Source organism: Carlito syrichta, unplaced genomic scaffold, assembly GCF_000164805.1.
Source record: "Carlito syrichta isolate Samal-C Ts95f unplaced genomic scaffold, Tarsius_syrichta-2.0.1 Scaffold303634, whole genome shotgun sequence".
Taxonomy (NCBI): domain Eukaryota; kingdom Metazoa; phylum Chordata; class Mammalia; order Primates; family Tarsiidae; genus Carlito; species Carlito syrichta.
The window spans coordinates 158,228-184,657 of record NW_007247730.1 but is presented as its reverse complement, the minus strand read 5'-3'; the positions used below and the strand labels follow the sequence as shown (position 1 = coordinate 184,657).

Sequence of the window (26,430 nt, the reverse complement as noted above, 5' to 3'; positions counted from 1 at the left end):
AACAAGAGTGAAAAATGATAAAAATAATTGAATTAAATACTTAAAACTAGAAAAGAACAACATAATGAACAGAAGGAAAGCAAAAAAAAAAATCTGGTACTATCATGTATTAATGGTAGAAGAACAAAATGGCATAATATATATAAAGGGAGTCTGGCACTATCTTCCTAAATTATAGATATGTTCTGGTCCAATAGCAGCAATTGCAGGAAATTAACTGAAAGTTATATCTAATCAAGTACACTATAGTTTGATGATACTCATTGTAGCAATGTAGATTGGAAACCATCCAAAATGCAGCAACCATGCAACAGTGAAATAAACTCTTGTCACACAATAGAACATTATGCAGCTGTGGGAAAAGAGTGCTATCAACTCCAAAAAGCAAGATAAAGAAGGATACTTACAATACTCTCATCTTGTGAAAGAAATGTTTAGCATATAGGGTGAACCACCAAAAAAATGGAATTATCTTTTTTTGGAGGGTGGGTCACTTGTAGTACAGGCTTCGTCAATTAGATAAGTGTTCTAGGAACACACTGACATCAGTGTTCCAGTTAGTGTTGCTGTGAGAGGTTGCAACTGGCTTTGGTTAATTTTTTTGAGGGGCAGGGGTGAAGGAAGATTCTTCCAACACATCTGCCCAGTTCATGATAGGTGATTTATAAGCGCACTGCCCATACCACACTGAATATTTAGCAGTTTTTTACCACAAACGGCATGACCCCTGTACTCCACCATTCCTATTCACTTGATCACACTTTGAGAAACTTTTTATTTTTTCCCCAGATGAAAAAAGTCCTCAAAGAGAAATGTTTTGCTAAAGGGAAGAGGTGAAACAAATAATGGCAGAATCACTAAAAAGCATCAAAATTAACAAGTTAAAAAATTGTACTGAACAGTGGAAAAAGCGCCCTGAGAAGTGAATTGGTACAGGAATATACACATAGACCAATGGAACAAGACAGAGATAATGAAAGCAAAAACATCTTTGAACCAACTCATCTTTAACAAAGCCACAAATAACAACAGCTGGGAAAAAGAGATCATATTTAGCAAATGGTGCTGGGAAAATTGGCTGACCAAATACAGAAGAATGAAACAGGACTCCTAATTATCACCATATACAAAAATCAACTCAAAATGAATAAAAGCCCTAAATGTAAAACCTCATACTAAAACTATAAGATTCCTAGAAGAAAATGTAGAAAACACCTTTACGCACATCAGAGTAGGCAATGAATTCTTGACAAAGTACACAAAAGCAAATGCCATAAGGTTAAGATAGAGAAGTGGGATTTCATTAAAATGAAAAACTTTTGCATAGCAAAAGAAACCATCACGAGAGTAAAGAGACAATCCACAGAACAGGGAAAAATATTTGCAAATTATCCATCTGACAAAGGCCTAACATCTAGGATCTACAAGGAACTCCAATAAAGCAAATGAAAAAAAACAACCCCATTAAACAGTGAGCCAAGGACATGAACAGACGCTTCTCAAAAGACAACTTTGAAGCAGTCAACAAACACATGAAAAAATGCTTACCCTTACTAATCATCAGAGAAATGCAAAACTACAATGAGATGCTACCTATCACCAGTCAGGATGACTATCAATATGTCAAAAAACAGCAGATTCTGGCATGGATGTGGAGAAAAGGGAACATTTCTACATTGTGGGAGTGTAAGCTAGTTCAACCTGTATGGAAAGCAGCATGGTAATTCCTAAAGGAACTAAAAGTTGACCTTCCATACAATCCAGCAATCCCTTTTCAGGGAATACATCCAGGTATAATAAATCACTCTACCAAAAAATAAAAATGAAAATAAAAAACAGTTGCACAAGCATGTTTATTGCAATACTATTCACAATAACAAAAGCATGGAGACAACCCTGCTGCCTACTGAAAGCCTATTGAAAGTGGACTGGATAAAAAAAATATGGTACATATACATAATGGAGTAATATACAGTCATAAAGAAGAACAAAATCATGGACAACGCAGAACATTGGGTGCCGCTGGAGACCATGATACTAAGTGACTTATCACAAAAACAAAGAACTGAATACAACATGTTCTCACTCATAAGTGGGCCCTAAACATTAGCCACAATAGCCCATGAGAGGGATCGGCAGATCGGCAGTCACTGGCCACTGCTGTGGGGAGTTGCAGGGGAGGCTGTAGGGCATATGACAACACAGAGGGTACCTGGTCCATTACCAGGGGGAGTGAGGGCCACCTAGAGCCCAAATTTCACCAGCATGCAGTCTACTTATGTGGTTAATCCTAACTTATGGCTCGCCTCTCTATAATAAGGTAAAATTTAATTTTTAAAAGTCTGCCAATATATAGGCTGGCCATGGTGGCTCCTAGCACTTTGGAAAGCCTAGGCAAGAGGACTGTTTGAGCCCAGGAGTTTAAGACCAGCCTAGGCAACATAGTGGGAACTCAGAACTTGTCTCTACAAAAATTAAAAAAGTAGCTAGGGCATGATGGCATGTGTGATAGTCCCAGCTATCAGCGAGGTTCATCCCATAACTCCCAGATAAGAAAGATGAGCTTTTTGCAAGCACACAGTCTTGGTAATTCTGGCATACTGTGCTATAGCTACATATAGGAAGCTCCAGGAGAAAACACACACGAACTAAAGGCAGTCAAGCTCTGCAGATTATGCCTCATATAGGTTTATTTTCAGGAAAACCCAGACTAAACTTGGGATTCTAAAAGACTCTCAGAAAGCCTCCAATGGAGGGAGTGGCAGAGTTTATCTTTTCCCATTTGGAAATTCTAGAATTTATTCAGAGGCCACAAGTGCCTGTCACCCCTTGCTTCATTCAGCATGCCTGTGGTCCCTGCTAGGGTATCACCACTCCCAGGCTGACCATCTCAGTCAGTCCACAAGTTCTAGAACTGTTCTTTACTTCTGTAATAAAACTACCTGCTTTATGTTTCATGCAGAATTCTGACATCATACTTTTATGAAATACTTTTTATTTAGACTTGTGGGGGTTCTTTTTTTTATTTTAGAAGGTGAAAATCAGCAAATATTTTTCCTTTCCCAGGCTATATATAACTGGTTTAACCAAAGGAATGTGTACTAATTTGGGCGCAGATAGGGCAGAGCCCTTAGTAAAAGCAGCCTAAAGATTACCTGAACCCAGAGGATTGAGACTGCAGTAAGCCATGATCTTGGGTGACAGACTGAGACCCCCAACTCAAAACAAAACAAAAAATAAAATTAAAATCTGTCAATATAAAAGTAAACATTTATCACTGTCCACAAATGATACTAGGATAAGAAAATACTTCTAATTAATTAAAAAACTCCAAGTTAAAAACTATGGAGGAAATAATTGAACTAGAAAATTCACTTTTCATATCCCTTACAGCATTAATTCATTCAGGACATATTAATCAATGGATAAACATTAGATTAAAAGTTGATGGAGAACTTTATAACGATGGCTCAGGCTGTCACCAGCTATACCCAATACTCAATTGCAGCATCACTAAAAGTAAGCAGTCAAACACTGTATGACTGCTGATGTAATAAAACGCTTCCTATGAAGAATTTCTGCTAAAGCAGTTGAAATGAAATCCAATCAAGTCTTTTAAGCTAACTTACATTTATAGGAAAAACAGGTCTTAGTAAAACAATTTTAATGACACTAAGAGGAAGTGAACAAAGCCAGAGTTCAGGACATTCATGAGACAATTAACACCGGGTTCTTCAACAAATCAAAGGCATATTTAAAAAAAGAAAGAAAAAGGTAACAGGATTGCTACAGACTAAAACAGACTTCAAGGACCTATGTAAATATAATATATAGTCATTATTCATGTTAAGTTAGGTTTCAAATTAACCCAGATATTTTTGAAAAAATTGATTATGGGCTATCAGCTGATACAAAGAATCACTATTAATTCACTATTATTTCTATTAGGTGTTACGAGGAATTGTGGTTCAGTAAAAAAGGGCCAATTATGAAAAACTGTCTCCTAAAGTATGAAGGAATAGAATTATATGATTCAGGGATTCATATTAAAAAAATAAAATAAAGACCAAGAAAAAGTAAAAATGAAGCAAATGTTTAATATTAGTAATGTTTATATGAAATTTCCATGTATTATTCTATGTTTGTAAATGTTTTAAATTTTCTGCAATATAAAAGAAAGAAGAAACAAAACATAAGCGAACAAACAAAACTATTAGCAGAACATCTCCATAGTACTAGGCCTAATCAAAGAAAATAGATTTACTTCTATTCCCCTATTCACTCCCATCCCACTCACTGATATTTCAGTTCAATTCAGACTTCCTAATGATTATAGGATTGAAAAGGTGTACAGGATGGTATTCTTTGGGGATTCAAAATTTAAACCATTTGTATTGTTTCAGAGTAAAACTTTTTTACTTTGTTTTTCTTTTTATCAGGTTTCTTACTTTCTGGCAGTCCTTGATTCTTCATTAATCATTGTTAAGCTCTTACCAAGGCCCTTGAAAATTACAAAACAAATCAAATAATAAAAAACAACAGAGGATTTTAAATAGCACAATAAGATTTTTACCTTATAATTATCAAACTGGTAACAATGTAGAAGTTGGCAGAAGCTGAATTTCAGTGAAAAGAAGAGAGAGGAACTTGGGGGATAAAACATGGTAGCACATTGGGACCCAAGATGGTCACCATGGTTCAGCTGACAGGTACCTCTCCCGCCAAGTGAGATAGAGAGTAGGGACCCAGCCACTGATAGATGCAGGCATCCTGAACAGTACTGGACAGGTGAAGCACCCTGCACCCAGCAGATGTCTTTTTGAACACATAGAGACATTAAAGCAGAGTGCCACAATGGCAGATGCTGAAATCTGAGTGCCCCACTCAACTCTGTGTGCCAGGCTCACACAGATACTGAAGCACTACCTTGTGTGTGTGGAGGGGGTAGTGATCCTAACATCCTCTGGGTCAGTTTCCCCACTTTCAGCCACACATGAGTTATTAGTCCCATGCAGAAGGCATCCTGGTCAGGGCACAATGGTGGACAACTGAAGCCCAAGTAGGACAGGGAATAAACTTGGGTTCAGACAGCCCCTGAGTACACCTTCCACCACTGGCTCCAAGGCTGGTTAAGTTCACCTGCATAGTATACTCAGCTGGTAGCTATCCTACCTACTCTCAACCCAGATCAGGAAGGATATCCTGCCAGTCCTGTGAATAGGGAGCTCTCTCCCTTTCAAGTGCTGAATGTGGACTTAAATGCAGAGGGAACAACATGAAAGACACCTGAAGTGTTTCCCAGCAGGAAGGTTTCTGGGCTACAAACTGCAAACAACAGACAAGAGGCCCATCTGCTCACATGTTTCTCACAGAGTACTTGCAGAGGGGCTGAAAACCCAGACCAACTGGACAAACGATGGGGAAAATTCTGCAGCAGAAAAACCTTTTGCAAGGTGAAGCATGCTGCAGAAGTGAATACCCCTCTCTCTCTTACTGAGTGATCTATATTGAATGACAGAAAAGATCCTAGAACAGAATGACATTAACTAGCTTCAAAACAACAAAACCAAAGAATAAAGATAAAGAGAGAAGAGCTGCTTTACACAAATTAGGAAGATTCAATGAGGAAACACAGGAAATCCTAAGAGTCTTAAAGAGACAGCACTCAAAGGAACAACTATCAGAGCACAAACAATGGAAGCCCCACAGAACAACCTGTCCCAGATGACAGTCATAAAACTCATAGATTGAATGGCTAGAGTGAATAAAGAGAACTATGAGAAATGAGAAGTGAAACTCAACAAAGTAATACAAAAAGTAAAAGTGGACAGAGTTGGCCAATTTAAGAAAGGCCTTTTCTGAAATATTGGAAATAAAGAACTTCATCCAGGAATTTAAATACACCATAACAAACATAGGGAACAGGATCAATTGGGCAGAGGAAAGACTCTCAGAGCTTGAAGACCAAAATATGGAACCAACCCAGTCTCTATCAAAAACATAGGAAAAAGGTTCAAAAAGAATGAGCAAACCCTCTGAGTGGCATGAGACTATGTCAAGATGCCAAACATACACCTGATTGGTATCCTTGAAGTAGAAGGGGAAACATAGAACATCATGAAACAAGAATTCCAGGCCGAGCTCGGTGGCTCGGCCTGTAATCTCAGCACTTTGGGAGGTCGAGGTGAGTAGATTGCCTGAGCCCGCAGGTTCAAGACCTGCCTGGGCAACTTGGCGAGACCTCATCTCTACAATAAATCAAAAATTAGCCGGGTGTGGTAGTGTGCACCTGTAGTTCCAGCTACTTGGAAGGCTGAGGCGGAAGGATCGCTGGAGCCCAGCAAGTCGAGGCTGCGGTGGCCGGGAGTGGCCACTGCCCTCCAGACTAGGTGACAGAATGAGACTCCAACTCAAAAAAAAAGAATTCCATGAGTTCATCCAAGAAAACTTTGCACATCTTGCTAGAGGGGACCATTAAAGCACAAGAGAATCAGAGAATGCCTGCAAGATATCACATGAGAAAGCCATCTCCAAGACACATAGTAATTTGCCTCCACAAAGTAAGCATGAAATAAAACATCCTAAAGATAGCAAAAGGGAAAGGTCAGACCACCTACTGGAGAAGATCCACCAAAATGCTTCAGATGTATCTGCAGAAACACTAAAAGTCAGAGGGGACTAGAGTCCCGTTTTTCTCAAAGACAAGCAATTTCAGTCAAGAATTTCCTAAGCCACCAACTAAGTTTCATCAGAGATGGGGAATTAAAATATTCTCAGACATTTAACCCCTAAGAAAATATGCCACTTCCAGACAAGTCCTTCAGGAGATGCTTAAGACGGTGTTGAACACAGAAGCAAAAGAATGGTCATATCCATCATGAAAATATAGGCAAGCACAGAGTTAACAGAGTGCACAGACCATTCACAAAAATAAAAATACACACATAAAAATACAAAAGTAAAAAGGAAACAAGAACACCCCAAAAGCTCTATGACAGGGATAAACACTCACATTTTAATAGTTAATGTGAACATGAATAGACTGAATATGCCACTAGAGGCATAGAGGGCAAACTGGATAAAGAAGCATGATGCAACATTCGGCTGCTCCAGGAAACTCATCTCACTGCAAAGAACACTCACAGGTTCAAAATTAAAGGCTAGAACATGACTTTTCAGGCATATGGAAAGCAGAAAAGAGCAAAAGTAGCTATTCTGAAATCAGACAAAGACTTCAAACCATCAAAAGTTAAAAAGGACACAGAATAACACTATACAATGAAGAAAGGCTCAATCCAATAGTAAGAAACACCCATCTTAAACATATATGCACCCAACACAGAAGTACCAGGTTTTATAAGAACAATATTAAGTAAACTAAGACAGGCCATTGATACTCACATAATCATAGTTGGAGACCTCAATACTCTGCTAACAACCCTAGACAGATCATTACAGCAAAAAAGCAATAAAGAGATCTAGAACCTTAACCTGATATTCAATCAAATAAATGTAATAGACATCTACATAACACTGCACCCAGCAACTATACTGTATATGTGTAGAAGAATATATATTCTATTCATTAGCACATGGAACATACTCCAAGATTGATCACATTCTTGTACATAAGCCCAGTGTGAAAAATTTCAAAAGCCTGAAATAATATGCATCTTCTCAGATCCCAGTGAAATAAAAATAAATATTGTTGCCAACAAAATCCCTCCAAAACACACAAAGACATGGACACTAAACAACATGCTGCTGAATGACTTTTGGGTCAACACAGAAATCAAGACAGAAATAAAAAGATTCCTGGAAACAAAACAGAAACAAAGACACATCTTATCAGAATCTCTGAGATGTCATGACAGCAGTGTTGAAAGGCAAATTTATAGCATGGGCACAGAAAATAGAAACATCAGAAGTAAACAGTTTAATGTCACACCTAAGGGAGCTGGAAAGACAAAATCATCTAAAACTTAATTTCTGCAGAAAAATCCAGATAACTAAGATAAAGTCACAAATGCAGCATACAGAAGACAAAAATCACATAGAAAGTTTAAAAAACACAAAAATCTGATTCTTTGAAAGGATAAATAAAGATTGATGGATCCCTAGTCAGATTGACTCAACTAAAAAGAGAAATTCTAAATAAACACAATTAGAAATGAAAAGGTGGTAACACAACTGAAAATGAAAAATTTTACAAGATTACCAGAAATTACGATGAACACCTATATGCAAATAAACTACAAAATCAAGGAAATTGAGAATTTTCTGGCATCACACAATATCTCAAGGTTGAAACAAAAAAAATTGAAACTCTAAACAGACCAATAACAATCTAGGAAATTGACTCAGTCATAAGAAAACTCTGCAAAAAAAAAAAAAGACTTGGACCACATGGCTTCCCAGCTGAATTCAATAAGATATTCAAGGAGGAGCTAATACCAACCTTATTGAAAGTATTCCAGGCAATTGAGAATGATGAAATTCTCCCTGACTCATTCTATGAAGGTAACATCTTACTGATACCCAAATCAGGCAGAGACCCAACAAGAAAAGAGAATTACAGGCCAATCTCCCAGGTGCAACTAGATGCAAAAATTCTCAACAAGAGTCTAGCAAATTATATCCAACAACACATCTCAAGGATCACCCACCATGACTAGGTGGGCATCATTCCCAGGATGCAGGACTGGTTCAACAGTCACTAGACCATAAATGTAATTCGGCACATTACCAGATGTAAAACCAAGAACTGCATGATTATCTCATTAGACACAGAAAAGCATTTGACAAAAATCCAGCCTCCTTTCTTGATAAAAGCCTCAGAACACCTAGGCATAGAAGAAACATTCCTCAAAACAATAAGAAGCATCTATGATAAACCCACAGCCAACATTTTGATCAAGGGGCAGAAACTGGAAGCATTCACCCTAAAAACTAGAACAAGACAAGTATGCCTACTTTCGTCCCCCCTATTCAACATAGTGCTGGATGTCCTAGCTAGAGTAATCAGGCAAGAGCAGGAAACCGATGCTATCCAAATAGGGACAGTTAAGCTATCACTCTTGATGTATGATGTAGCGTACCTAGAAAACCCTACAAAATCTTGTCAAATGCCTCCCCTCACTGATAAATGAATTTGGCAAGGTCTCAGGTTACAAAATCAACATGGAAAAAACAGTTGCATTTCTATACACTAGTAACAAGCAGGCAGAGAACCAAATAAAAACACAATCCCATTCACAATAGCCATCAAAAAAAGAAAAAGAAATACCTTGGCATCTACTTAACCAGAGAAGTGAAAAGCCTTTACAATGAAAACTACAAAACTCTACTCAGAGAAATAAAGGATGACACAAGCAAATGGAAAAACACACCATGTTCACAGATTGGAAGAATCAATATTGCCAAGATGTCCATCCTATCCAAAGCAATCCACAGATTCAATGCAATACCCATCAAATTACCAACATCATTTTTCTCAGACTTGAAAATGACAATACAGAAATCATAAGGAAACAACAACAAAAAAAGAGTACAAATAGCCAAAACAATCCTCAGGAAGAGGAACAAAGCAGGAGGTTTCACATTTCCAGACTTTAAACTTTATTGCAGGGCTCCAGTAATCAACACGGCATGATATTGGTACAGGAATAGGCACATAGAACAATGGATCAAGACAGAGTTTCCAGAAGCCAAAACACAGTTTCTCAACCAACTCATCTTTAACAAATTCACCAAAGCAAGCATTTGGAAAAGGAGACCATATTTAGCAAATGGTGCTGAGAAAACTGGATAAGCACATGCAGAAGAATGAAACTCTACCCCTACCTATCACCATATACAAAAACCAACTCAAGATGGATCAAGGACATAAACATAAAAACTCAAACTATAAGAATCCTAGAAAAAACTGTAGGAAACACCCTTAACCCTTAATGTACACAGAGTAGGCAAGGAATTCATGACCAAGTCCCCAAAAATGAGTGCTACAAAAGTTAAGATAGACTGGTGATACCCCATCAAACTGAAAAGTTTTTGCACAGATAAAGAAACCATCAAGAGAAGAAAGAGACAACCCAGAGAATGGGGGGAAAATGTCAAACTATGCATCAGATAAAGGCCTAATATCCAGGATCTACAAGGATCTCAAATAAACTGAAAGGAAAAAAGCAAACAGCCCCATTAAAATTTGGAAAGGATATGAACAGACACCTCTCAAAAGATGAAATTCAAGCAGCCAACAGACACATGAAAAAATGATCAGCCTTACTAATCATCAGAGAAATGCAAATCAAAACGACAATGAGATACCACCTAACTCCAGTAAGGATAGCTATCATTAATAAGTCAAAAACCAATAGGTGCTGGCACAGCTGCAAAGAAAAGAGAACACTTCTGTACTCTTGGTGGGAATAGAAGCTATTTCAACCTCTATGGAAAGCAGTATGGTAACTCCTAAAAGAATTAAAAATTGATCCCTCATATGATCCAGCAATCCCTGCTCCTGGGACTATACCCAGAGGAATGCCAATTATTACTTTATCAAAAAGACATATGCACATGTATGTTTATTGCTGCACTATTCACAATAGCAAAAACATGGAACAAATTCTGTTGTCCATTGAAAGTGGAGTAAATAAAGAAAATATGGTACGTATAAGATGGAGTATTATGCAGCCCTAAAGAACAAAATCATAGCCTTTTCAGCAACTTGCATGCAGTTGGAGACCATCATCCTAAGTGAGCTATTACAGAAAACAAATAACTGAACACCACACTAGTGGTTACTCACTAGTGGGCCTTGAACACTAGCACATTAGCACAAAAGGTGGGATGGGCAGTCACTGGATACTGCTAGGGGAGGGAAGTAGGAAGGAAGGAAAGGGGCACGTGATAATACAAAGGGTACCTGGTGCACTACCAGCGGAAAACAGAGCCAGCTAGAAGTCCAAATTTTACCTGCAAGCAGCCTACGTATGTAGTAAATCTTCATTTGTATCCCACAACTCTATAATAGGTAAATTATAAAATTAAAATAAGAGGTGAAAGCAAGCACAGCACATTCTTCCCCAAAAGTTGACAACAAAGAATAAGACAGATGAGGCAATGGTAGAATCTAATGTGAGAGAAAATAAAATTTTCAGTTTCTTTTTTTTTAGTTTTAGAAACATGAGAGGTAGGAAACAGTAGTAATAGGAAGATTTTGACAGAAAGAAAAGTGATTAAATAAGGTTCCAGATGGGACTGATAAGAATATTTATAGAAAATGGGATTATTAAGACACGATAGTGTACACATGTAGTCCCAGCTACTTGGGATGCTGAGTTGAAGAATCACTTGAGCCCAGGAGTTTGAAACCAACCTGAGTAACATTACAAGATCCTGTCTCTAAATAAAAAAATAAATAAAACAAAGGTAAACTTGGGCCCACAAAAATGTTTAGTAAAAGACAATAGAACTGGCCTTAAGTGAGAAAATATATTTTCACTGCTGAGTTGTAACACATGAGGAGGAAAGTAAAAAACGTTATATAGATATGCAGATATAGTAATGGAGGGATTGAGAATCTTGGGTAAACCTAGCTTGATGAATTATTTCATGTGGTGTGAGCAGCCTTGCCTAAAAAAGGAAAGATTAGTTAGTATAAGTAATGTATGTAGCCCAGGAGAATAGTAATGAAAGGGTTTATGACAATTGCTGAGAAAACAGTACAATTACTGAGAAGTGGGGAGAGCACAGGATTTGTAAAAGTATTATGGCATCATATTGAGGTGTTATATTTTACAGTAGAATTCAGATCATTACTGGTTATAGGAAAAGGAAGACAGAAGTGAATATACAAATGTAAGAGGCTGCTAACATACCTGTTTGCCAGTGGGGGGGGATATATTCTTTTTATAAACATTAAAAGTGATTCTATTTTCCTATTTTAAATAGATTAAATAAGTATAGCATAAGTGAAATATATAAATTAGTGATGTGATTTACTTTTAAAAAAGAATAAATGAAACAAAATAGTTATGAGAAATAAATGTTTCAATATTAAAATTTCATAGCTCTCACCTATTCGGGTGATTTTATTATGTGAAAGTTCAAGATTTTGAATATTAGTGCAGCCATCCAAACCATGAAGAGAAGTCAGTTGATTTTTATTAAGAAGCACAACACAGAGATTTTCCAAATTTTCACAGTTCATAGTCTCAATATGGTTTTCCTAAAGCAAAGAATAAAGGTAGTTAGTTTTATTTTAATAACTTGTTAATAAAATATTTGAAGCTTGCAAAACAAGGAAGGATGAGATTAGATCTTCAAATAAATATCTAGATCGCTAACTTCTAAGATAACCATGCACAATACACTGTTAAAATATTTGATGAAAATATTAAGTAATAAATAATTCATTTTAATTATTTATTAACATTATTTTATAAGATAGAAAATACAGAGGACAATATAACAAAACATCTTAAACAATCTAAGAAGAGTGGATATATTGTTAGTCTAGTTTCTCCCATTTTGAATGGGAATTACTATCATAGTAAACCAAGCCCTGTCTCACCACCATATGTAGGGGAGAGGAGACAGAAAACTTCTAATTTTATTTTGCAGATATCTGAGTTAAGAGAATTCTACTTCAGTAGATGCAACCAAGAAAGTGTACCAGAGAAGCCTCATTGCTACCTGGATATGACCTAGATGAGAAGATCCTATGCTTCAAGTTTGAGCCTGATACTATAAGTTGATGAGATCTGGGGGTCTTTGGAACATGAATATATTCTATATATGTGGAGAAAGGATGTGAATTTTTAAGAGCTGGGAAGTATATTGTAACAGACTTACCTTGGTAGCCCCTGGTGAACCTCACAAAACAATATTCACACATCCACAGTCCCCTCTCATAAAAATTCAGAGTGTGGCCAATTAAACTTTGGGTCACAGCATGCAAGCAGTTGCTTGATAAGTACTTGCATATTAGAGTTTGCCTTTTAGGAACACTTAGTCTTGTATGGCCACACTGGAAAGAAGACTATAATAGACAAGAGAGAATCCAACCTTTCAGACATCCTTGATAAGGGGCCAGACATATAAGAGAAGTAATTTTGAACATTCTAGTCCTAGCTTCCATCCAATTGCAGTTACATAAAAGATTGAGACAATACAATATAAATCAGAAGAAATGCCTAACCAAGTTTGGTCTCAATTCATGGCCCACAGAATCATGAGCAAATAAGATGATTGTTGTTGTTTTTTTTAAGCCACTAAAAGTAATATAGTCATTTGCTAAGCAACCAAAATTAACAGAAACAATAAACACATTATCAGCAAAAATACATAAGAAATTTCCAGCTCACATAACCATTCAACATCCCCCCCAGTTCTTACTAATTTAGGCCCTTAATTTCTTTAGACTGAATTATGAGTTATTTAAGTAACTTTCTCCAAAATTATCATTTCTGAAATGTAAACATTGATCCGTTTTATATTTCATTATAATAAAAGTAGAATGGAGGACATACCTGTGCATCAATGTACTTAAGTTTTTTGCAGTTACTCAGGTTGTGCAAAGAAGTTAATCCACAGCGTCGAAGAGACAGAAACTGAAGATTTGTACACTCTGCCAATGTGGAGAGACTACAACCTGGCAAATCTTGAAATGCAACTGTTGTGACCTAGAAATTTCAAGAAAATTGGAAGGAATAATGTTATTTAACAAAACTGAATACAAACTACATTAGACTTGCAAATTGTTTAGAAAATTCATTTAAGAAAAGTAATACTACATATAGGAACTCACGTAGCAACTCAATTTTAGTCAAGCTACCTAGTGTCTTTTGTTTCCCACATAGGACAAAATAATGCAGTCATTCATGATCTATTTAAGTTTAAAAGTTAAATGCATAAAAGCAACAAAGTAATCATGTTATTAGTTCATTCCCTGGTTTTTCACCAAGTTCCCATTTTTTTGTTTTTCATGCCTATGGCATTATTTTCAAAATCACACTACATGCATGTTATGATCTGCGTTTGAAAATTCTAGGGATCCCTGGATAATATTAGGGGTCATGAGTTTAGAGGATAGATTTTTGTATCCAGTCTGCCAGGCTTCAACTAAATAGCTCAGCCAGCTCCCAAAAAAGAAGAAAGTTCTTACTGAGAAATTATAGAACCTAAAAGTAGAACCATATAAAGATTATTAAACCATGCAATGCAAATAACATTTTACAAGTTTTCTGTACTATAAATATCTAAATTTTCCCTTACTCCTGAATAATTTAATATACCCAGAGCTTACAGAATTTGTGAAATAGTAAATCATGAATGCTATTTTTTTGTATTTTGAAAGCTATACATTTATATTTTTTGAGATGTTCCTTTGGATATCATACTTCACATAGATTTTGTTCTTAAGGAACTTTTCTACCTTCTTGATTCTAGTCTTTTTAATTAAAGAAAAAAACAGTAGCAGAGAGTGTATTTAACTGTATTGCAGGTATATTAAAACTGTACTTATAGCTCTACAAGACAATGTCAGATAGAAATGTTTCCAAAGGGATCAGAAAACCATTCCAGGCCAAGCATAGTGAGTCATGCCTATAATCCCAGCATTTTTGGAGGCCAAGGCAGGAAAATTGCTTGAGGCCAGGAGCGGGAGACCAACTTGGGCAATAGAGCAATACCCCATCTCTACAAAAATAAATAAAAATTAGCCAGGCACGGTAGTACAAGCCTGCAGTCCCAGCTACTCCAGAGGATAAGTTGGCAGGATCACTTGAGCCCAGGAGGTCAAGGCTGCAGTGAGCCTGACTGCGGCACTGTACTCCAACCTAGGCAAGAGACTGAGAACCTGTCTCAAAAAATAAAAATTAAAAGAAGCACCCCACTAATTAAACCCAAGCGCTCTCACCTAAATAACATGGCAGAGGAAGAATGCAATAATATATCGGATATACATTGTAACGTAGTCCATGCACTGAAATAACTATATAAACTAAATCTCTTTAAAATAAGAATAGTTTCATATTATCACATCAAGAATATTAAGGTCAGATTTCACATGTACTAAATACTAATTTTTAAATCATTGGCTTATAGGAAGAGTCTAGTGTACATCAGACTTAAAAGTAATTACAAAAGTATTCTATTAAAATTATTTCAAAAATTCTAGAAATATATAAAATTCCAAAGTGCAGCAACTCCTTTTCATATGAAATATTTCTTGTGCATTAAATTAAATTACAAATTTTAAATTTACATATTTATGTAAGTAAAGAACAAAACCATCTGTTTAGAGTGAAGAAAGAAGGAAATTAGTCTACTCCTTGCTTTAAGTGGTAGAAGCGATAACTGATATTTCTAAAACTTCAAGTAAACAAGAGTTTCTGGCTGCATAATTATTTTTATGAATTTCTCAATCATTCATAGACAGTAAATTTTTGAAAGAAATTTATTTTTCAGAAATAAAATATATTAATCCATTTGTGTGGAGATAGTGTCTATGTGTTGCTCATTTAATCTATACACAGGCAGATATAAATCCTGTAATTGGAAAACTGTCTCTATACTATAAATATAAAAACACTATTCAGAATCAAGCACTTAAAAATTGAAAAGTTGGCAACTATAGCTAGATGGTAACAAATGCTATTCAACATTATATTCATATTATTTGGACTAATTTAATAACATGCCGCTTTCAAGCGACTATATGAGCACAATTAAGTTCTAGTTATTTATGATGTATCAATTTCTGTAGTTTAATTTTGTTACAGCACAAGAGTAGCAACTGCTACAGTGTCCTTGTTAGTGGTATTACATTCAAATATATGGAGTTTTTAGTATTTCTTTCTCCTGTTTATTTATTTATTTTTCTGAGTTGGAGTCTCACTCTGTCGCCCAGACTGGAGGGCAGTGGCCACTCGCGGCCACCACAGCCTCGACCTACTGGGCTCCAGCTATCCTTCCGCCTCAGCCTTCTGAGTAGCTGGAACTACAGGCGCGCACTACCACCCCCAGCTATTTTTTTTTTTTTTAAATTGTAGAGATGACGTCTCACCAAGTTGCCCAGGCGGGTCTCGAACCCGCGGGCTCAAGCAATCCACTCACCTCAGCCTCCCAAAGCGTGGGATTACAAGCTGAGCCACCGAGCCCGGCCTCTCCTGTTCATTTAACATTATAAAACAGTCCTCACAGCATAGCAGTGCCTTATCTACACCATCCTACATTTTTCCAAACATCAAAAGATATTTTTGTATTAGTTATTGATACACACTTGATATTAATCACATACATAAAACTGCTTTATGATTTAAAAATGGTTCATAATTTCCATAGTCCTTGCTGCCTTCTCCTGCCCTCCTTTCACCTACGTTTTATCTTCTGTTTTTCTGATTATGGGTCTTAAGATCCTCGCCAGAGAGGGCCCCATCCTATACCCTGAGTAATGGAAGACTGATGTCATGTTGCTTCCCTCAAAACCCAAAAGGCAGGTTCAGAGAGCTTCAGGATAGCCGAACATGATGTGAAGATGCCTGGAGGGCAACGCCCAGGGACGGATGGAAGCTCTGTGCCCCTGCCCCCATACTTCACCCTACCCACCCCTTCATCTGTATTCTTTGCAATGTCCTTTATAATAAACCAACAGTACTTCCTTGAGTTCTGTGACCCACTCCTGCAAATTAATCAAACTCAAAGAGAGGGTTGTAGGAACCATAACTTGAAGCTGGTCAGTCAGAAGCTGTGGAGGCCAGGACATGGAACTGGTATCTGGGGGCCAGGAAGGGCAGTCTTTTTGTACTGAGCCCTCACCCTGTGGGATCTGGCACTATCTCAAGGTAGACGTGTTGGAATTGAATTGAAGGACACCCAGCTGGTGTCCACTGCTTGGTGATGGGAAGAAATGCCTACGTTAGGTCACAGAAGACTTCTTTTGTGCTGATAATTGTTGTTGTGTGAGAGCAGAGGAAAAAACTCAATTTGAGAGTTTTCCTAAAGCAGTAATCAACTGTGGTCATTGCTGCACGGCTAACTTAAAAAACAGCAATTGGAGCAGAATGGGTGTTGGCTAAATATTTCTTAAATAAATAATCTTTACTAGCCTGTGGCAAACGCAAATATGCAGGTAGTTATAGCATTCAAAGTTTATTTCCCTTATAAAGAAAAAATATAAAAATATTTGAAAATGCATATTTTCAGGCTCTCATTACTTGAGAATGAATTGTTCTACATATAGAACCTATAGATCATTCATATATTTTAATAAAAGATCATAAATCAGCTTTCCACTTAATTATATTTTCTGAAATCTGTGACAGTTCATTGTATATAAAATGATCTACAATAGCTGTATATTTTTTAGAGATTTCACTCTGAATTATTGAGCTCATCCTAAGGTGTGTCAGTCATCTATGGTAAACAATTATTACAAAATTAATGAAATAGATACCTCCATTTTTTACTTTTCTCAAAATGTTTGTTCAGTATCCTAACCTCAAATCTATGCAACACAGAAAAACAAAACCATTTTAAAACTCAGCTGCAAAGGAAAAGACATGAGTCTGAGTTATGTTTAGTGACTTTAACAAAATGGCTAGAAAATAACTTCAAGTAATTTATATATAGACCCAACAGCAGTTCATTACAATTTACCTTGTATAAGAGAAGTGAGACATTGTGATCTAAAAGTTTATCAGCAGCTAAAATGTCATCACTCACATTATGGTCTAAAGCAGTATTTAAAAATCCTTAACCTCAGACAAACTTTTGTTCTTATAAAACAAGTTACCCTTAGTAGAAAAATGTGAAAAATAAAAGAAAGATTAGTCAGGCTCGGTGGTTCAGCCTGTAATCCCACACCTTTGGGAGGCTGAGGTGAGTGGATTGCCTGAGCCCGCGGGTTCGAGACCCACCTGGGCAGCGAAACCTCATCTCTACATAAATCAAAAAATCAGCTGGGCATGGTAGCGCATGCCTGTAATTCCAGCTACTTGGAAGGCTGAGGCAGAAGGAGAGCCGGAGCCCAGCAGGTTGAGGCTGCGATGGCCGGGAGTGGCCACTGCACTCCAGTCTGGGCAACAGAGTGAGACTCCAACTCAAAAAAAAAGAAAGAAAGAAAGAAAGATTAATTAATTTGAACATAAAAACAAGAAAAAGTAAAAATGTGTTCATTATCTATTATCATTACTCTTTAGTCCCATCTTTTGGGATATTACTGCATATCATGGGATGATCGATCCCTCTATGTTTCCAACTTTATAACATCGTTGCTGAAATAGGCTATTAAGCAGTCCCCAAAAATCCATTTGCCTTTCTCTTCACTTGCTTGAGAACTTCATTTGACTAGTGACTATTGGACTATTCTATATATTAGGAATCACAGGCCAAGTTCTTCACATACAACATTTTAAAACTCAGCAATCCTATAAAACACATATTGCTCTTCCCATTTGCAAAAGACAAAAGCAGCTCAGGAAGATCAAGCATCTTGCATCAGATGACACAGCCAGTATATGGGCAGAATTACATAAAATCAGAAACAAGTTCTTATAAAATATAAGGCCTGTTAGTACTCTATTACATTCAATTTTTACATTAATGTTCTTTTTAATCAATATTCTCTAAACTGTGAAGCTAGTAGTAACGTAGAGATAATATTAACATTCAGCTGGAATTCTTTATTCATCTATTTATTCATCTTCCCATCTATCCATCCTATAATGAAATGCTGAAAACCACTAAAGTTGGGTCCCGACGAGACAGTTGACGTAATGATTTTTTGACTTTTCAATGGTGTGAGAGTGGTATGCAATCAGTGGAAACCTTACTTTGGGCCAGGCTCAGTGGCTCAGCCTGCAATCCCAGTGCTTTGGGGGGCCGAGGTGAGTGGATTGCTTGAGCCTGCGAGTTCGAGACCCGTCTGGGCAACTTAGCGAGAACTCATCTCTACAATAAATCAAAAATTAGCCGGGTGTGATAGCACACGCCTGTAGTTCCAGCTACTCGGAAGGCTGAGGCGGAAGGATCGCCGAAGCCTAGCAGGTCAAGGCTGCGGTGGCTAGGAGCGTGCCACTGCAATCCAGTCTAGGCGATGGAGTGAGACTCCAACTCAAAAAAAAAAAGAAACCTTACTTCGAATTTTGAATTTTTGTCTCTTTCCAGGCTGTGATACACAGTATGATACTTTCTCACAATGCCAGACACTGGCAGTGAGCTGCAGTGCCCAGTCGACCAACACAATCAGAGAATAAACATTTGATACTCTACAGTATACTGTTTTGCCAAATGACTTTGCCCAACTGAAGACTAGCATAAGTGTTCCGAACATGTTAAATGCATTTTCAACTTACATTTTTCAGGACAAAACCAATGTAGGTCAAGGAACATCTGTACTTTTCTGGCAATGTGTAAAGAATTGTAGACCAAAGGAAGACCTAACTCATGTCCTGAAGTCTCAATTGGAAAGATTAATATAAGAAAAATGAGTTTATTTCTGTGTGAAATTCTAGAAAAGTAAACTTTTCTTTTCTAAAAACTGTCTTCAGAAGGACCATGGGTGATCAGGATAAGGATAAAACTGTGAAGCTAAGAGATTAGAAAAACAAAGTAAAAAAGTAAGCTATGGGTCAGTAGCAGTGGCCCAATGAAGACATCACGATGAACCATCTGCCAAACAAGAATAATTACAGGAGTTGTCTGGAAACAAAAAATGATATTGGTTAACACATAAGCATTTATATGTCACATACATGTGTATTTTTTATCTTTATACCATATAGTTGATGCATCAAAACAAAATTAAAAACTTGAAATAGTTGCTTTGAGTAGTGATGAGAGACTTATAGTGTTCTTCAAAACATTGCTACCCAAATTAGTCCATGTACCAAAATCAAGAGCATCACTTAAAAGTATTGCAAAAATGCAGAACAATGAAACAGAATCAACATGTTACCAAATCTCCAGGTAATATATATACACATTACAGTTTGTCAGGCCTTACTCTAAGAAGCAAAAGAAAAGGTCAATCTTCATTTTATGTAAATTGACAAGAATTCCAAAGAAAAAATAGAGTGGACTGGAGAAGAAATCTAAGGAGAAAGAGGTTCATACATCTTAACTTCCTCCATGCTCTTCTCATTGGACAGAACAGCAACCTACAAAGAAATGGAAGATCACTACTGTTTCTCTAACTTCAGCTTTACTTTTAACACAAGTACATTGCAGGCATGAAGCCATCACTCAAGTCTAGCTCTGACAGATATTCATGAATAAAATTAAGTAATTGCCAATTTCATTATATTGGGAAACCTGCCACAAGATCTTAGGGGAAAAAAAAAAGTACTACAAGAATTATTCCAGCCGGGCTTGGTGGCTCAGCCTGTAATCCCGTGCCTTTGGGAGGCTGAGGTGAGTGGATTGCCTGAGTCCGTGGTTCGAGACCCGCCTGGGCAGGCGAGACCATCTCTACAATGAATCAAAAATCAGCCAGGCGTGGTAGCGCGCGCCTGTAGTTCCAGCTACCTGGAAGGCTGAGGCAGAAGGATCGCCGGAGCCCAGCAGGTCGAGGCTGCAGTGGCCAAGAGCAGCCACTGCACTCCAGTCTGGGTGACAGAGCGAGACTCCAACTCAAAAACAAAAAACAAAAAACAACAACAAAAAATAATTATTCCAGAGATGACATAGCCTAAGGGAAAAAGAATAAGAGAGGAACAGATGAGAGATTCTATATGTAGCTCTATAGATCTGATGGATATGACAAATACATTGCCCAGGAAACAGAGGACACCTTACATGTATGTCCAGTTTTTATTCCTTATATTACTATTAATGTCTCAAATGTCTCTTCAAACCCCACTACTTTATTATCCTCTCCCAAAATACTCTGAAATCTTATTTATAGTAATTATCAAGATCCATAACAATGTATTTATCTGTATGCTTATTTGTTTAAGCTCCATAGAACACACACTAGGTTTTCTTTGTTTTGTTGGTTTAATAAATATTGATCATCCTATTGATCAGATGAATATTTGCTGAGTGAATGAACAAAATAATGCATACCTATTAATATGAATGTTTCTTTTTCCTAAGCATCTGTCTAAACCAAGAAACTAAATAAAATTTACTAAATACATATGATTTTCAAGTCATAGCTAAATACATGTATTCTAATAATAAATCCTTTCTAGTGTTCCACTATTTAAAATATTATTTCTACACGTTTGTTAATTTGTCTTAAACTACCTCATTCTGAAATGAGCCACTAGGTGGTGCGGTGGCCCAAGTTTAAAGCAAACTTCAAACAAAAGGAGTTTCCTACTCAAATTCCAATCCTAAATTCCAATATGCTTCCACTCTTAGAGGCTTAATAATGACTACAGGGCCCTTGAGTACAGCCTTTGACAAATTTTTTAAAGTAATAAATTAAAGTTTTTTATTGTGCTTCACTTAGGGAGAAGATGCCATTAATAATTTTAGTTAAGATATTTTAAATACATCTCCTCTCAAATAAGTAGCTTCATCAATTAACAGGCAGAATTTTTGTATACAAAGTATTCCTTCTACTAAAATTTGAAAACTTAAATTTTAGAGAACTAATTTGCAATTAAATTTTTTTAAGTTTATAAAATTAGAAATACCTGCTGTAAAGTATCCCAAGGGCCACACTGAAGAATTTCTAGTGTATTTAAAGGGGGCATCATGTTGACTGGGCATCTGACAGGTCTCTTTTTCTTAATCATTTTCTTTTGTTGCTTTTGCTTGAAAATTTCAGACCAAGGATTAAATGATTTTATCCAAGCTAGTCTCTTTTCTTCAATAGAAGACAGAAGTGTTGACTGTGGTCCAGAGCAGGTAATGATAGTTTCATGTTCAGTTCTGTTTTCTTGACATTTTTCTGGAATTTCTCTAATCTCAGACTTAACAGAGTTTACCTCTTTAGAATCCATGGAGCTTTCTGCATTACAGACCCCCAAGTATTCACAAGGAGTATATCTACCTAAAATACAATCTTGCTTATTTCTTTTGACTTCTATATTAGTCCTGGCATCAGTTGTGTTAAAAATCACCTCACTCTTCAGAGCATAGTCTTTTGGGTTCTTGCCAATGTCTTTGGATTTTAAATTTTTGTTTTCTTTTAGTATTATATTTTCTCTGATATTTTTGGAATGTTCTGATATTAGTGGTAGTAGTTTGTGCTTCACTGAAATAATTGAAATATTATTCTCTTTACATAATGATCCATTCTGTTCTTGTATTTCTTCTGTTTCTATGTTTTGTTCCTTTTTCTGCCTATTATCTTTGAGTATTTTCTGTGCTTCATTGTTTTTCACCTCATTAATTTCTTGGTTATGTCCTATTATAATTTGAATTTCTTGTCTCACATTCTCATTTATGTCATGTTCCACAGTTACTTCTTTTTGCACTTTAGACTTTAATTCTTTCAGCTGAAACTGTCCTTTTACATTTTCTTTAAGACCTGGGTTTCCCAATTCAGGTTTTTCATCTAAATTTTCATATTTTCTTTCTTGCTGGACCAATGTATCTGAATATTGTTTTCTTGTTAGGATTTCATTTTTATCTTTTATTTTATAATCTTCAGGAATTGCTTGGTTTATAGATTGGTTTAATTGTATTGATTCTTTGACTACAAGTTGTCTTCCTACATATTCTCTCTTATTTGAGTCCTCAATTACCCAAAGAGTAACATCATTATGCTTCTTTGAATTTTCATCCACTAGCTTTTTGGCTATATCGCCCTTATTCTTTGAAATATCTTCAACAGTTAAAGGTTTGGGATTACATTCCCCCTTCTTTAATGTGCTACTTATTGTTAGCTGTTGACTGGCAGCTTCTCTTAATCTTAATTTTTCCTCATTTAGTAATTTCTCTCTTTCTTGTTTCACAATTCTCTTCTTTTCTTCATATTCTTTTTCTCTCCTTTTCCTTTCCTCTTGCTTCTGCTGTTTTCTCTCTTCTTCTATTCTTTGTTCCTCCTCTAATCTTTTTCGTTTTTCTTCTTCCATCTGTCGTATTTTTGTTTCCATTTCTTCCCACTCCTGTGCTTTCCTTTTCTTATTTTCTATTTGTTCTTTTATGATTGGGCCAAATTTTTGGCAGGCCACATATGCTTTATATTTAGCTTGAATTTTTAAAGCTGCATTATGCTGCTGTTTTAACAAACGTATCTTTTCTTTTTCCTGTAGCTCTTTAAATCTTGTTTTTTCCTCTTCCATTTGTAAATGCAAGTTTCTAATAAACTCCTAAAATAAAGTAAGATGAGTAGTAGTCAGCATCAACTAAATATGTGACTTTATTAAAATATCATCTAAAACATAGATTGAAAATAAATACTAAAACTGATATCTTAAAGAAGTTACTATAAAATTCACTTAGAGGAACTAAAGTTATTATTTTCAAGGGCATTAATTATTTAAACACTTGGGAGATTGAATCATGTTGGTAACTTGACACTCTAATAGTATGGGTATACTAAGCCACCCAAATGTAACTTGAAGAATTATTTTAAGATAGAAAGCACATAAAATTAGAATGGTACAGAAAAACAAAAGCCAAAATTTATAAAGGAGAAAAGGACTTCAAACCTTCTAAAATGGGAGTTCTGATAGAGGAGACTCAGAGCTAGTACTGGGACTGAAACAGACAATCATTTTGTAAAAGTTATGATATCAAGAAGGCCAGGTAGTCCATACATATAAGCAATATGAGCACCAGTCTACTTGCAGATATTATCTCTTCTCAACAATCAAGAGAGTTATAAACACATATTGTATAAAATAACTTGGAGTTAGGTGAGAAAATAGAAAGGGGAATCCAAAAAAATTCCAGAAGTTATTCAATAAAAAGTTGTGTATATATTCCCACATGTTTAAATTTCAGTCATCTTCAAAGCACTATCCATTTGATGCACTATATCAAGATGCTTTTTAAACTACTCAAAGCAATTTTTGAGCTTGTCAACTATGATGCCTTTAAGTGCTTCTGCCATTTTTTGTTTCACCTCTTCCACATCAGCAAAATATTTTCCTTTGAGGATATTTCTTTCATCAGAAAAAAAAAAAGTAACTGGGATGAGTTCGAGTGAATAGAGAGGGCGGGGCATAGGCGTTAATGTAGTTTCTGGTCAAACACTGCTGAAAACTAAGCACAGTGTGGTCAGGTTGTTTGTGTAAATCACTCATCATGAAATGGTCAAACATGATGAAAGAATCTCCAAAGAAAAGTTTGCTGAAGCCGAAGGCCACCTCTCACCACAACACTAGCTGGTACACTGAAGCCAATGGGTTACTAGAATACTTACCCAGCAGGGGAAGCCTGTATCACAAAGAACCCACCCGTGTAAAAATGATTCTGTTATTATTTTTACTAGATTCCTAAACCCAAAGTAAACAAATCAACAAACCTGAGAAAACATTTAAGGAAAACTAACCCAAAGGATAGGAGATAATACATTCACTAAACTGATGAAAGAGTCAAATTCTGAAAAAAAAGAACTATTAAAACTAGATAAAACCTTAAATAAAGATAATTTTTCAGAAAAAAAAATCATCAAGAATGTTCTCACATAAAAATAAAATTTAAGTGTTCAAATAAAAAAAAATTACTCACAACAAAAATAATTGAATGGCTGAACAATTGCTTATCTAGAAAAAAAATGTAGGCCGGTGCAGGGCCGGTGCTTATCTAAAAAAAAAAAAATGTAGGCCGGTATAATCCCAACACTTTGGAAGGCAGAAGCGAGAAGATTGCCTGAGTCCAGGGGTTTGAGACCAGACTGGGCAACTTGGCAAGATCTCATCTCTACAATAAAAAACAAACAAACAAACAAACAAAAACAAGCCAGGCTCGGGCAACAGAGTGAGACTCCAACTCAAAAAAAAAAAAAATTTTAGCGAGGTGTGGTTCAAGCTACTTGGAAGGCTGAGGCAGAAGGATCACCTGAGCCCATCAGGTTGATGTTGCAGTGGCCATGAGCATGCCGCTGAACTCCAGCATAGGTGACAGTGTGAGATTCTGACTTAAAAAAAAAAAAAAAAAAATTTAAAAACTTCAAAATTAGGTGTTTTCCCAAAACAGCAAATTAAATAATAAAGATATAAAATATATATTAGAGATGAAAAAGATTAACACAGAAATTCCAACATATTACTAGTGTGAGCTCCAGAATAAAGAACTGAGAAAAACTGAAGGGAATAAAATAAAAGAAAACATAGGTTTTCAAAATAACAACATGCTATAGGATAACAAGCTGAGTTAACTTTATGCACACACACACACACACACACACACATACACACACACACACACACACAAACACCCTTAGATAGAAGCAACATTTCTGGACTATGAAAGCAGGGAATATTTTTACTGCTGTATCTTAAGCTCTTAGAGAAATTCCTTATGTAAAAAAAAAAAAAAAAAAAAAAAAAACCCAGTAAATATGTGTGGATGAATATTTAAGATGAAAAATTCTAAAGCTTCAAAATAATATAAGAAACAAAAATTACATTTACAATCAGACAGTATAGGGAAAAAAAAATGCAAGGAGTCACATCTTTAAACTGTTAAAAGAACAGGCAATAAATCTCTGTATTCCCAAAGAAATGAGTCATTCTACTTTGAAAGCAAATGAAAACATTTTCAACTGTACAAAAAGTGGAAAAATTTACAATCCAAAATTTTTTTGACAAATATTTAAGTATATGCCTTAGGAAATTAAAAGTAAATCCAGAAATAAGAAGATGACTCCGAATTTTAAAAAGCACTAATTAGCAAAGAAACCATTAATACTTAGTACTTAAATTTTTTGTCCATTGTTGTCTTCCTCCCATATTCTTACTTTCAAAGTCAGCTGTTAGTTTTACTGTAGCTCCTTTAAGACTTCATTCTTTCATTTTTCTTGAATTTCAATATTTGTACTATTTAATTCCAAGATTTGTTTTCTTCATATGTATATTACTTGGAAATTATTCATCATTTTGAATATTCATTGATTTTTTAAAGCAATTTAAAATCTTTTCAATCGTTACCTCTTTATCTAACTGCTTCTACTTTATTTTATTTCTCTCTTCTCCTTTTAAGATTACTACAACACAAATTTTATATCTTTTTTACTATGTATCTCATATTTCTTATGCTTTTAACTGCTTTTCCCATTTTTTATCCTCTCTGTGCTTTAATTTGGACATATTCCATTGACCTCTCTTCTGTTTCATTAATGCTCTCATCTGCTCTGTCTAATCTGTCAAACCCATCTACTCAATTTTTAATATTATATACTAAATTTTTAAAACTCTAGAATGTATACTCGATACTTTATTATAGATTCTAATTTTCTTTTCACATCACCTATCTATTTATTTTATTACTGGATGATAGCTATAAGTATTTTAAAAGCTTTAG

At 35.9% G+C, this 26,430-nt stretch overlaps 1 protein-coding gene across 1 annotated transcript in view; it reads right to left on the bottom strand.

Moving 5' to 3' along the window:
* Positions 1–26,430, bottom strand: part of LRRIQ1 (leucine rich repeats and IQ motif containing 1) — a gene marked incomplete at its 3' end in the record, with an annotated part of 138,349 nt that overhangs the window by 97,580 nt on the left and 14,339 nt on the right. The window contains exons 7-9 of the mRNA XM_008058806.1: positions 21,648–23,270; positions 13,533–13,685; positions 12,079–12,229 (exon numbers count right to left, since the gene is read on the bottom strand). Coding sequence (XP_008056997.1) covers positions 12,079–12,229; positions 13,533–13,685; positions 21,648–23,270 — 1,927 coding nt within the window. The remainder of the gene's footprint in view (positions 1–12,078; positions 12,230–13,532; positions 13,686–21,647; positions 23,271–26,430) is intronic.